The 14,554-nt window shown below is 43.7% G+C and overlaps 1 protein-coding gene across 1 annotated transcript in view; it reads left to right on the top strand.

Moving 5' to 3' along the window:
* LOC138664116 (zinc finger protein 271-like) overlaps nucleotides 1-13,215 on the top strand; it is a 58,509-nt gene extending 45,294 nt beyond the window's left edge. Inside the window, exon 6 of the mRNA XM_069750548.1 lies at nucleotides 9,393-13,215. Within this exon, the coding sequence (XP_069606649.1) occupies nucleotides 9,393-10,759 (1,367 nt within the window). The 3' untranslated portion in view covers nucleotides 10,760-13,215. The remainder of the gene's footprint in view (nucleotides 1-9,392) is intronic.
* Nucleotides 13,216-14,554: the final 1,339 nt, after the last annotated feature.

The following is a 14,554-nucleotide window of genomic DNA, read 5'->3' as shown; positions in this document are numbered from 1 at the left end:
ACGCCACAATATATAATGTGTGTGTGTGTATTGAAGAATATTTCCATGGATAATATGTGTAAATGAAGAAAATTACTCTGTGTCATTGCTCATGTTAAAATCATGTTGCTATCGGATAGCAATCAAGTGGCATTCGGATGTCACTCGGATGCTAAGTGTGAAATATCTGATTGTACTCGCATGAAAATCGCATGGGTGACACTAGTCCTACTTTTCTGGACTGAAATTGGAACTTTTTTTTTCACGGTAATGGGTGCAAGCCCTTAACACCTAATCCCATGAAGCGATTTTCCCCTGTAAACAAGCAAAAATAAAAGACAGCAATATCTCTCACCTGTCCAAAGTTGAAAGAATCCATAATTTCCAATGCCATAATCCATCTGTGTGACATTTGCTCATAATAATAATATACCGTATATACTCGAGTATAAGCTGAGATTTTCAGCCCAAATTTTTGGGCTGAAAGTGCCCCTCTCGGCTTATTCTCGAGTCACGGTCTGTGGCAGGGTCGGCGGGTGAGGGGGGAGAGGTCTGAGGCATACTTACCTAGTCTCGGCGATCCTGACGCTCCCCCTGCCCGTCACACTGTCTTCGGGTGCCGCAGCTCTTCCCCTGTATAGCGGTCACGTGGGACCGCTCATTAAACTTATGAATATGGACTCCACTCCCATAGGGGTGGAGCCGCATATTCATTTCTCTAATCAGCGGTAACGGTGACCGCTGATAGAGGAAGAGGCTGCGGCACCCGAAGACAGTGTGACGGGCAGGGGGAGCGTCAGGATCGCCGCAAGCAGGTAAGTATGTCATATTAACCTGTCCACGATCCACACGCCGGGCGCCGCTCCATCTTCCCGGCGTCTCTCCGCTCTGACTGTGCAGGTCAGAGGGTGCGATGACGCATATAGTATGCGCGGCGCCCTCTGCCTGATCAGTCAGTGCGGAGAGACGCCGGGACGAGACGCCGGGAGCTGCAAGCAAGAAAGGTGAGTATGTGGTTTTTTTTTTTATTATTGCAGCAGCAGCAGCAGCGTTATATATGGCACAGATTTATGTGGAGCATCTATGGGGCAATAATGAACGGTGCAGAGCATATATGGCACAGCTTTATAAGGAGCATCTATGGGGCCAAACTGAACGGTGCAGAGCATATAGGGCACAGATTTATGTGGAGCATCTATGGGGCCATAATGAACGGTGCAGAGCATATATGGCACAGCTTTATAAGGAGCATCTATGGGGCCATAATGAACGGTGCAGAGCATATATGGCACAGCTTTATAAGGAGCATCTATGGGGCCATAATGAACGGTGCAGAGCATATATGCCATAGCTTTATAAGGAGCATCTATAGGGCCATAATTAACGGTGAAGAGCATTGTATATGGGGCACAGCTTTATATGGAGCATCTATGGGGCCATAATGAATGGTGCAGAGCATTCTATATGGCACAGCTATATATGGATAATCTATGGGGCAATAATCAATGGTATGGAGCATTATATATGGCACAGCTTTATATGGAGCATCTATGGGGCAATAATGAATAATATAATAATAATAATATAATAATAATTTTTATTTATATAGCGCCAACATATTCCGCAGCGCTTTACAAATTATAGAGGGGACTTGTACAGACAATAGACATTACAGCATAACAGAAATACAGTTCAAAACAGATACCAGGAGGAATGAGGGCCCTGCTCGCAAGCTTACAAACTATGAGGAAAAGGGGAGACACGAGAGGTGGATGGTAACAATTGCTTTAGTTATTCGGACCGGCCATAGTGTAAGACCCGGGTGTTCATGTAAAGCTGCATGAACCAGTTAACTGCCTAAGTATGTAGCAGTACAGACACAGAGGGCTATTAACTGCATAAAGTGAATGAGAACATGATGCGAGGAACCTGATTGTTTTGTTTTTTTTTGTTTTTTTTAATAAATAGGCCACACAGGGATCGTTAGGTTAATGCATTGAGGCGGTAGGCCAGTCTGAACAAATGAGTTTTTAAGGTACGCTTAAAACTGTGGGGATTGGGGATTAATCGTATTAACCTAGGTAGTGCATTCCAAAGAATCGGCGCAGCACGTGTAAAGTCTTGGAGACGGGAGTGGGAGGTTCTGATTATTGAGGATGCTAACCTAAGGTCATTAGCGGAGCGGAGGGCACGGGTAGGGTGGTAGACTGAGACCAGAGAGGAGATGTAGGGTGGTGCAGAGCCATGGAGTGCTTTGTGGATGAGGGTAGTAGTTTTGTGCTGGATTCTGGAGTGGATGGGTAGCCAGTGTAATGACTGGCACAAGGTAGAGGCATCGGTGTAACGGTTGGTGAGGAATATGATCCTGGCAGCAGCATTCAGGACAGATTGGAGCGGGGAAAGTTTGGTAAGAGGGAGGCCGATTAGTAGAGAGTTACAATAGTCCAGACGAGAATGAATAAGTGAAACAGTAAGAGTTTTTGCAGAGTCGAAAGTAAGAAAAGGGCGAATTCTAGAAATGTTTTTGAGATGCAGGTAAGAAGAGCAAGCCAGTGATCGGATGTGAGGGGTGAACGAAAGGTCAGAATCAAGGATGACCCCAAGGCAGCGGGCATGTTGCTTTGGAGTAATGGTGGAACCGCACACGGAGATGGCAATGTCAGGCAAAGGTAGGTTCGTAGAGGGAGAGAACACGAGGAGTTCAGTTTTTGACAGGTTTAGTTTCAGATAGAGGGAGGACATGATGTTTTGAGACAGCGGTAAGACAATCACTGGTGTTTTCTAAAAAGGTCGGCGTGACAACAGGAGAAGAGGTGTATAATTGGGTGTCGTCAGCATAGAGATGGTACTGGAAACCAAATCTACTGATTTTTTGTCCAATAGGGGCAGTATACAACGAGAAGAGGAGGGGGCCTAGGACTGATCCTTGAGGAACCCCAACAGTAAGGGGAAGGTGAGAGGAGGAGGAACCAGCAAAACATACAGTGAAGGATCGGTCAGAGAGATAGGAGGAGAACCAGGAGAGAACGGTGTCCTTGAGGCCGATGGAGCGGAGCATAGTGAGGAGGAGCTGATGATCCACAGTATCGAATGCTGCAGAGAGATCCAAGAGAATTAGCATGGAGTAGTGACCATTAGATTTGTAGTAGTAGTAGTAGTGACCAGGCAGCAGCTGCCAAGGCAAACAGGATCATGGGGTGCATTAAAAGAGGTCTGGATACACATGATGAGAGCATTATACTGCCTCTGTACAAATCCCTAGTTAGACCGCACATGGAGTACTGTGTCCAGTTTTGGGCACCGGTGCTCAGGAAGGATATAATGGAACTAGAGAGAGTACAAAGGAGGGCAACAAAATTAATAAAGGGGATGGGAGAACTACAATACCCAGATAGATTAGCGAAATTAGGATTATTTAGTCTAGAAAAAAGACGACTGAGGGGCGATCTAATAACCATGTATAAGTATATAAGGGGACAATACAAATATCTCGCTGAGGATCTGTTTATACCAAGGAAGGTGACGGGCACAAGGGGGCATTCTTTGCGTCTGGAGGAGAGAAGGTTTTTCCACCAACATAGAAGAGGATTCTTTACTGTTAGGGCAGTGAGAATCTGGAATTGCTTGCCTGAGGAGGTGGTGATGGCGAACTCAGTCGAGGGGTTCAAGAGAGGCCTGGATGTCTTCCTGGAGCAGAACAATATTGTATCATACAATTATTAGGTTCTGTAGAAGGACGTAGATCTGGGTATTTATTATGATGGAATATAGGCTGAACTGGATGGACAAATGTCTTTTTTCGGCCTTACTAACTATGTTACTATGTTACTATGATTTAGCTGTTAGTAGGTCATTAGAGACTTTAGTGAGGGCAGTTTCAGTAGAGTGTAAAGAGCGGAAGCCAGATTGAAGAGGGTCGAGAAGAGAGTTATCTGAGAGATAGCGGGTAAGACGGGAGTGGACCAGGCGTTCGAGGAGTTTAGAGATGAAGGGAAGATTAGAGACAGGTCTATAATTAGCGGCACAGTTTTGATCGAGGGATGGTTTTTTAAGTAATGGATGTAATGAATGGTATGGAGCATCTATTTTTATTTTTTAAATTCACCGGTAGCTGCTGCATTTTCCACCCTAGGCTTATACTCGAGTCAATAAGTTTTCCTAGTTTTTTGTGGCAAAATTAGGGGGGTCGGCTTATACTCGGGTTGGCTTATACTCAAGTATATACGGTAATAATCTTTATATAGCGCCAACATATTCTGCAGTGCTTTTCAATTCAACAGTTGACATACTACAGTCATAACAAAGTAAATGATAATACAATAATTAATTCAAAGATATTGACAACCCTGCCAGTAAGAGTTTATAATCTACCATGTGGTGGGAGTGACATAAAGTACAGGGTCTTATTTACAATGATGGCCAGCCATCTTGAGGAATTGGGGGCATATAAAGGTTGGATGAGTTAGTCACCAGCCAATATTTGTTGTGGTTTTGGGTGCGATGGAGTTTGATGGAGGGTTAGGGTATGTGCACACGTTGCAGATTTGCTGCGGATCTGCAGTGTTTTTTTCCACACAGAAACTCTGCAGATCCGCAAGTGATTTACAGGACAATGTAAATGAATGCGGAAAAAAATGCTGTGCTAATGGTGTGGAAAAATCCGCACAGAAAACGCAGCAGATTAAAAAATGTACCCTGTCAATTATTTTTGCGGATCTGCAGTGTTTCTGCATCCATTGTGTCAGGCCAATCCGCAGTAAACTCGCATGTTAAAAAAAATCTGCTGATTTGCTGCGGATGTGCCTGCGAGAAATGCTGCAGATCGGGAGGGTAAAGAGTGTGTGGGCAGAGACTATGTGTGTGCGGGTGTTTGTGTGTCTGTGTGTGCGTCTGCGGGGCTGTGCCCAGCTGTGCGTAGGTCTGCAGGGCTGTGCCGAGGTCTGCGGGGCTGTGCGGGGGTCTGCAGGGCTGTGCTGGGGTCTGTGTGCAGGGATCTGCGGGGGTCTTCGAGGCTGTTTGTGTGCGGGGCTGTATGTAGGCAGGCATCGTCCAATGGGACTGCTAGTCCCATCCGGCTATGCCTGCTACAGTGACAGCTAGCCACATGATGGAACAGTATAGTCCCATCATCCAGCTACTGTATTCAAGTGTAAAGAAACAAAAAAAAAACACATACACACATATAGTGCACATACAGTGCACGAAGCCATCGATCACCTGTAAGAAATATAAAAATAATAAACCAACAATATACTCCCTGATCCGCAGTAATCCATGTAATAACAAGTGTCCTACGACGATCTCCCGTGGAGAGCTGTCACATCAGCAGATGCGACCGCTCTCCAGGGGCATCGGCGGTACAGTGACGGAAGGTATCCTTCCGCACTGTATCCCTCCGCCGCTGTGAATACAGTATAGTTCATACTGTCACTTGCAGCACAGCTGCGTGGAAAAATTCTCACACAGCACTGCCGTAAAGTGAGAGCAATGAACTCATTGAACCCTCAGTGATAACACTGCAGGAGCCATTATCGCCTGTCAGTGTGTCACTGGAGACCTATAGAGTAGTGACATCACCCGATCGTCGTGGGACACTGGTTATTAATTGGACTGCATCGGACAGGGAGTATATGCTTGGTTTATTATTATTTTTTTTTGCAGGTGATCGATGGCTTCGGGTAATTAGACGTGGTTGTAAGTATGGTGAAATTAAGAATATTAAAATATTTTTTTCTGGCTCTGTCTTTTTTTTATTTTTTTTTAACTCTTTCACTACTATAGGATTAGTAACAGATAGGTGTCTTATTGACGCCTCTCCATTACGAACCGGGCTTAATATCGCCTTACAATCAAAGGTGACATTAACCCCTCATTACCCCATATGCCACCTCTACAGGGCAATGGAAAGAGAGAGGCTAAGTGCCGGAATTGGCGCATCCTACAGATGCGCCATTTCTGGGGCAGCTGGGAGCTGGTATTTGTAGCCAGTGGGGGGCCAATATCCATGGTCCCTCTCTAGGCTATGAATATCGGCCCGCAGCTGTCTGCATAGCCTTTCTGGCTATAAATTATAGGGGGACCCCACGTCATTTTTTTGGGGGGTCCCCCTATTTTAATAGCCAGTAAAGGCTAAATATACAGCTGCGGGCTGATACTCCTAGCCTGGGAAGCTCCATGGGTATTAACCCCTTTCCAGGCTATATACATTGGCCCCCAGTTGCTGGCTTTCCCACTCTGGACTTTAAAATTGCACGGGAGCCCACGCAATTTTTTTCCCATTTTTTAACATTAAACAGATATTGCGTTTAAGGCCGGGGTCACACTTGCGAGAAACTCGCATGAGTCTCGCACCTCAATACCCGGTGTAACAGACCAGATTAACCCCCCACCCATAATATACCTGGGGTTAAAGTGGCCTAGGCCACATTATACCCTGGGTATATTCTGGCCTAGGCCAAACTATTCCCTGGGGTATAAATTGGACAAGGCCAGTTTATACCCCTCTGGGCCAGAATATACCCCAGCTGCTGTAGATCAAATTTTTCATGCTTTTGAGAACCACTGAGTGATATAATAGCATTAATAACGGGGCCCCAGTCAGAGCACAGGGGGGCAGAGACAGAGCATGGGGGCCCTGACATGGTACAGGGGCCCCAGACATCGCACAGAATTAAGTGATATACTCAAGAATGGGGCCCCAGGCAGCGCACAGGGGGCGGAGACAGCAAACGGATTCCCAGACAGCACACGGGGGGGGGCAGAGACAGCGATCGGGGCGCCATGGGGCAGAGACAGTGAATGGGGTCCCAGGTAGCACTCGAGGGGCAGAGACAGCGAACGGGGTCCCAGGCAGCACACAGGGTGCCAGGCAGTGCACAGTGTGTCCCCGGGCAGTATACAGGGGTCCCAGGCAGCACACGGGGCCCCAGACAGCACACAGGGTGCCAGGCAGTGCACAGTGTGTCCCCGGGCAGTATACAGGGGCCCCTGGCAGTACACGGGGCCCCAGGCAGCACACGGAGGACCCAGGCAGTGCACAGGGCCCCAGGCAGCACACAGTGGCCTCAGACAGCACATGGGGCCCCAGGCAGCAAACGGGGCTCCAAGCAGTGCACAGGGCCCCAGGCAGCACACAGGGGCCTCAGGCAATGCACAGGTCGCCAGGCAGCGCACAGTGGCCCCAGGCAGCATACAGGGGCCCCTGGCAGCGCACGGAGCCCCAGGAAGTGCACAGGGCCCCAGGCAGCATACAGGGGCCCCTGGCAGCATACAGGGCCCCAGGCAGCACACGGGGCTCCAGGCAGCGCACAGGACCCCAGGTAGCACATGGGGGGCAGAGACAGCATGTGCTGCCTGGGGCCACTGTGTGCTGCCTGTGGCCACTGTGCACTGCCAGGGGCCTTTGTATGCTGCCTGGGGCCCCGTTATTGAGTATATCACTCAATGGTTCTCAAAAGCCTGAAAAATCTGATTTACAGCAGCTGGGGTATATTCTGACCCGAAGGGGTATAATCTGGCCTAGGCCACTTTAACCCCTGGTGTATTCTGGGTGAGGGGTTAATCTGGCATGTTACACCGGTACTGCCGCCGGCACTTGGGACGGGAGTGTGTGGCTGCATGTATGTATTTCTATGTAGCTGAACGCTCCGGCGGCAGTGCTGGGTATTGAGGTGCGAGACTCGTGTGAGTTTCTCGCTATTGTGACCCCGGCCAACACAGATTTTGTGTATGTGTGTGTCTTTATTTACCTCTTTATGTACCATTTTAGTATGTTTATTACTAAACATCGGGGCTTGGTATCATCTATCTATCTATAGATCTATCTGTGTTTGTAAACATTATTCTTCAATGGAGTATGTAAATGAAGAGGTTGGACAAGAAATGACATCACAATTATTTTTTTGTTCAATAATAGATCTTTATTTAGCTTTCAAAAACGCATACAAATCCGCATTCAAAACGCATCAAAAACTCATCAAATCCGCACCTGCGTTTTCTGGCAAGAGAGGGAAGAATCTGCACAGAAAATTCTACAGGCAAATCTGCAACGTGTGTTTATACCCTTATGAAGCAACCACTCCCACTGAAGAGCTGGGAAAAATGACTCCCTGCAGCGAGAGCGGGCCCATGAACTGTGCTGAGCTCAGTGAGATCATCGCAGTTCACCGTGAGAAATCAGAGTCATTCTCCCTAGTTTTTCAACGTGAGCGATCGCCTCGGGTCACCGCTCATGCTGATGAGCAAAGGTCCCACAGATGGATTATAGCGTGGGACACTTTGGATTCTTTCAACTTTGGACAGGTGATGTGATATTGTGTTTTTTTTTCATTTGTTTTCTTTACAAGGGACAATGGCTTCACTGGATTAAGGTGAGTATAATATGATTTTTTATTTAATAGTTCGTTTTACTCTATGTAGACAGCGGGGGCTGAATACAACTCTCAACATTGTCCCCTGCTCACACTGATTACAGTCAGAGCAGGGTATAATGATGTGAGCTGTCTTCAACACCCAGCGCTGGGGATCAGTGCGAACAGTACCGCTGACTCCCAGGCGCCAGTAGGTGTCACACTGATGACACACGGATGTGCACGTGTGCTAGATGTTTTGCGGCCCATGCTGCTGCTAAAAAACAGTCATGTCAGCGTGCCTTTCCCAGAGACACATGGTCCGTGGAAACACACTGACATGTGTCTCCGATACGTATGAAAACTGTCACCACATACCGGAGACACTAAAATGTGAAGGAGGCTTTAAGGAGGTACTCTCATTTCCAAGTTCCTATCCCAAAATATAGTATGTGTAATAATAATAATAGAAAATACCTCCAATTAGAAATGTGGTATAGTTTTTCTGATTCTCTATGTTGCTTACCCCATGTCCAGGGAATTGCAGTAGCTTAGGTATCCATTGTTATGATGACTAGCAACTAACAGTCACCATATGAGTGGTAGTAACCATGGATACATAAGCTAGTGCAATGCCCTGCACATGGGATGAGCAACATAGCGAGTCAGAAGAACTATACTACATTTCTAATTCAACATATTTCCTATTATTATTATTACACCTACTACATATTGTGATAGATAATCAGAGCTGGGAATACCCCTTTAAGAATCTTACATGTTTTTATGGTGTATATTTTTATCTGTTGCTATCGATTGTAAAGTAATAAAGCTTACTTTTAATCCTCCCTTTATTGCTTCAAAAATGTTCTACGTTTGTGTATTATGTTTGTCGATTGTACTTTAGAGGTTCAGTACAATGGGATTTGTGAACAGGTGGCTCACCACGGTCTTAGGTCATAGTTTCATTATACTTTGATTTGTATAGAATTATGTATATAGAAATTATATAAAATATAAGGCATTGATATTGAAAAATAATAAAATCAGTTTTATTCTTGGCAGATGATTCTGGTGTCAAACCGATTATCTATGAAGAGCATGCCATTATTCCAGCTATATCTCCAGCCCTTCAGAGCAAAAATGAATCATCGGAGCCTTTTCAATCAGTCACCTATTTGAATTCATCACAGACTGTTAAGCAAAATAAAAGCGGCAAAAGTAATGTTGAACATCAAATAATTCCCACAGAGAAGAAACCATTTTCCTGTTCAGAATGTGGGAAATATTTTAAACATAAATCTAAGTTGCTTGCACATGAGAGAATTCACACAGGAGAAAAGCCATTTTCATGTTCAGAATGTGGTAAATGTTTCAACCATAAGTCACATTTGATTACACATTACAGAAGTCACACAGGGGAGAAGCCTTTTTCATGTTCAGAATGTGGGAAATGTTTTACCAAGAAGCAAGATCTTCTTAAACATCAAAGAATTCACACAGGTGAGAAGCCATATTCATGTCCAGAATGTGGGAAATGTTTCAACCAGAAATCACATTTCCTTATACATCAGCGAATTCACACAGGAGAAAAGCCATTTTCATGTTCAGAATGTGAGAAATGTTTTAACCATAAGTCAAATTTGATTACACATTACAGAAGTCACACAGGGGAGAAGCCGTATTCTTGTGCAGAATGTGGGAAAGGTTTTATCCAGAGACCAGATCTTATTAAACATCAAAGAATTCACACAGGAGAGAAGCCATATTCATGTCCTGATTGTGAAAAATGTTTCAACCAGAAATCACATTTCCTTATGCATCATCGAATTCACACAGGGGAAAAGCTATTTTCATGTTCAGAATGTGGGAAATCCTTTAACCAGAAATCACATTTCCGTATACATCAGAGAACTCACACAGGGGTGAAGCCGCATTTATGTCAAGAATGCGGGAAAAGTTTTAACTACAAATCAGATCTTCTTAAACACCAAAAAAGTCACACAGGAGAGAAACCATATTCATGTCCAGAATGTGGGAAATGTTTTATCCAGGAACAAGATCTTATTAAACATCAAAGAATTCACACAGGACAGAAACCATATCCATGTCCAGAATGTGGGAAATGTTTTATCCAGAGATCAGATCTTCTTAAACATCAAAGAATCCACACCGGAGAGAAGCCATATTCATGTCCAGAATGTGGCAAATGTTTCAACCAGAAAGCACATTTCCTTATGCATCAGCGAACTCACACAGGAGAAAAGCTATTTTCATGTTCAGATTGTGGGAAATGTTTTAACCAAAAATCACATTTCCACGTACATCAGAGAAATCACACAGGGCTGAAGCCACATTTATGTCAAGAATGCGGGAAAAGTTTTAATTACAAATCAGATCTTCTTAAACATCAGAGAATTCACACAGGATAGAAGCCATATTCATGTCCAGAATGTGGGAAACGTTTTATCCAGAAACCAGATGTTCTTATACAGCAAACAATTCACACAGGAGAGAAGTCATATTCATGTCCAGAATGTGGGAAATGTTTTATCCAGGGACAAGATCTTATTAAACATCAAAGAATTCACCCAGGAGAGAAGCCATATTCATGTCCAGAATGTGAGAAATGTTATAGTTCGAGTTCAAAACTTGTTGCACATCAGAGAACTCATACAGGGTAGAAACCATTTTTAATGTTAAGAATGTGGGGAATGTTATACCTGGGAATCATTTATTCATCATCTAAAAACTCATGTAGAGTGCGAGGGAAATAAATAATCAATAAGGGAAATCAATAAGGCAGTAGAGTTACATTTAGTTGACAAAAGGGTGGAACTGAATATACCGGTATTGTAAGCACAAAGGGGCTTTTTCTGGAGGTAGGTGTCAATCCTGGCACCTTAGCTCCTGGATTCTCAGCTTAGAGCGGGTTTAGCAAATGGTCTGTACTACAACCCCTGGCATAAATTATGAACTCACCGACCTTGGAGGATGTTCATTCAGTTGTTTAATTTTGTTGAAAAAAAGCAGATCACAGACATGGCACAAAACTAAAGTCATTTCAAATGGCAACTTTCTGGCTTTAAGAAACACTAAAAGAAATCAAGAACAAAAAATGTGGTAGTCAGTAATGGTTCCTTTTTTTAACCAAGCATAGGAAAAAAATTATGGAATCACTCAATTCTAAGAAAAAAATTATGGAATCACCCTGTAAATTTTCATACCCAAAAATAACACCTGCATCAAATTAGATCTGCTCAATAGTCTGCATCTAAAAATGAGTGATCACACCTTAGAGAGCTGTTGCACCAAGTGGACTGACATGAATCATGGCTCCAACACTAGAGATGTCAATTGAAACAAATGAGAGGATTATCAAACTCTTAAAAGAGGGTAAATCATCATGCAATGCTGCAAAAGATGCTGGTTGCGCACAGTCAGATGTGTCTAAAATCTGAACCAAATACAAACAACATGGGAAGGTTGTTAAAGACAAACATACTGGTAGTCCAAGGAAGACATCAAAGCGTCAAGACCGGAAACTTGAAGCAATATGTCTCCAAAACAGGCAATGCACAACAAAACAAATGAGGAACGAATGCGTGGAAACTGGAGTCAACGTCTGTGACCGAACTGTAAGAAACCGCCTAAAGGAAAAGGGATTTACATACAGAAAAGCTAAACGAAAGCTATCATTAACACCTAAACAGAAAAAACAAGGTTACAATGGGCTAAGGAAAAGCAATCGTGGACTGTGGATGACTGGATGAAAGTCATATTCAGTGATGAATCGCAAATCTGCATTGGGCAAGGTGATGTTGGAACTTTTGTTTGGTGCCGTTCCAATGAGATTTATAAAGATGACTGCCTGAAGAGAACGTGCAAATTTCCACAGTCAATGATGATATGGGGCTGCATGTCGGGTAAAGGCACTGGGGAGATGGCTGTCATTACATTTTCAATAAATGCACAAGTTTATGTTGATATTTTGGACACTTTTCTTATCCCATCAATTGAAAGGATGTCTGGAGATGATGAAATCATTTTTCAAGATGATAATGCATCCTGCCATAGAGCAAAAACTGTGCAAACATTCCTTAAAAAAATAGACATAAGGTCAATGTCATGACGTGCAAATAGTCCGGATCTCAATCCAATTGAAATTCTTTGGTGGAAGTTGAAGAAAATTGTCCATGACAAGGCTCCAACCTGCAAAGCTGATCTGGCAACAGCAATCAGAGAAAGTTGGAGCCAGATTGATGAAGAGTACTGTTAGACACTCATTAAGTCCATGCCTCAGAGACTGCAAGCTGTTATAAAAGCCAGAGGTGGTGCAACAAAATACTAGTGATGTGTTGGAGTGTTTTTTTCCTTGTTTGTTTTTCATGATTCCATAATTTTTTCCTCATAATTGAGTGATTCCATAATTTTTCCCTATGCTTGGTTAAAAAAAGTAACCATTACTGACTACCACATTTTTTGTTCTTGATTTCTTTTAGTGTTTCTTAACCCATTACTTGCCAAATTAAATTTTTTACAAGTACGGATTTTTCTGAAAAGGGCGTCCCAATATTCAATTAAAAATGACAATGACATGATTTCCTATTTTGAAATCATTCATTTTACAAACACAACCCAAAAAATTGGACCTAATTCTAAAAATTATAAAATCTTAGTTGCTAGAAGCTAAAGATTAAGCGTCCCAAAAAAAGGACATTGGTAGATAATGGGTTAAAGCCAGAAAGTTGCCATTTGAAATGACTTTAGTTTTGTGCTATGTCTGTGATCCTGCGTTTGCGTTTTTGAAACGCATGATGAGATGTGTGTGACAGCTTCCAATCATCAAAATCAACTAGAAAACCCACTATAAACATAAATACTTAGGGTTAGGGTTAGGATCCCTAGTAACCCTAGGGATCCTAACCCAAACTCTAACCCTAAGGATCCTAACCCTAACACAAACCCTAACACAAACTCTAACCATAACACAAACCCTAACCCTAGGGATCATAACCCTAACACAAACTCTAACCCAAACTCCAACCCAAACTGTAAAACAAACTCTACCCCAAACTCTAACACAAACTCTAGCACAAACCCTAACACAAACCCTAACACAAACCCTAACCCAAGGGATCCTAACACAAACTCTAACCCTAACACAAACCCTAACCCTAGGGATCCTAACCCTAACACAAACCCTAACCCTAGGGATCCTAACACAAACTCTAACACAAACCCTAACCCTAGGGATCCTAACACAAACTCTAACACAAACCCTAACCCTAGGGATCCTAACACAAACTCTAACCCTAACACAAACCATAACCCTAGGGATCCTAACACAAACCCTAACCCAAGGGATCCTAACACAAACTCTAACCCTAACACAAACCCTAACCATAGGGATCCTAACACAAACCCTAACCCTAGGGATCCTAACACAAACTCTAACACAAACCCTAACCCAAGGGATCCTAACACAAACTCTAACCCTAACACAAACCCTAACCCTAGGGATCCTAACCCTAACACAAACCCTAACCCTAGGGATCCTAACCCTAACACAAACCCTAACCCTAGGGATCCTAAAACAAACTCTAACACAAACCCTAACCCTAGGGATCCTAACCCTAACACAAACCCTAACCCTAGGGATCCTAACCCTAACACAAACTCTAACCCTAATACAAACCCTAACCCTAGGGATCCTAACACAAACCCTAACCCTAGGGATCCAAACCCTAACACAAACCCTAACCCTAGGGATCCTAACCCTAACACAAACCCTAACCCTAGGGATCCTAACACAAACCCTAACCCTAGGGATCCTAACACAAACTCTAACCCTAACACAAACCATAACCCTAGGGATCCTAACACAAACCCTAACCCTAGGGATCCTAACACTAACCCTAACACAAACTCTAACCCTAAAACACAAACTAACCCTAGGGATCCTAACCGTAACACAAACCCTAACTCTAACCGTAACCCTAACCCTAAGGGATCCTAATCCTAAGGGTTAAGGTTAGGATCCCTAGGGTTAGGGTTAGGATCCCTAGGGTTAGGGTTACAGTTTGGGTTAGGGTTTGTGTTAGAGTTTGTGTTACAGTTTGTGTTTTAGGGTTAGGGTTTGTGTTAGGGTTAGGATTCCTAGGGTTAAGGTTAGGGTTAGAGTTTGTGTTACAGTTTGTGTTACAGTTTGTGTTTTAGGGTTAGGG

Source organism: Ranitomeya imitator, chromosome 2, assembly GCF_032444005.1.
Source record: "Ranitomeya imitator isolate aRanImi1 chromosome 2, aRanImi1.pri, whole genome shotgun sequence".
NCBI lineage: Eukaryota > Metazoa > Chordata > Amphibia > Anura > Dendrobatidae > Ranitomeya > Ranitomeya imitator.
Note: the sequence above shows the minus strand (reverse complement) of the source record. Positions and strands in the feature narration are given on the sequence as shown.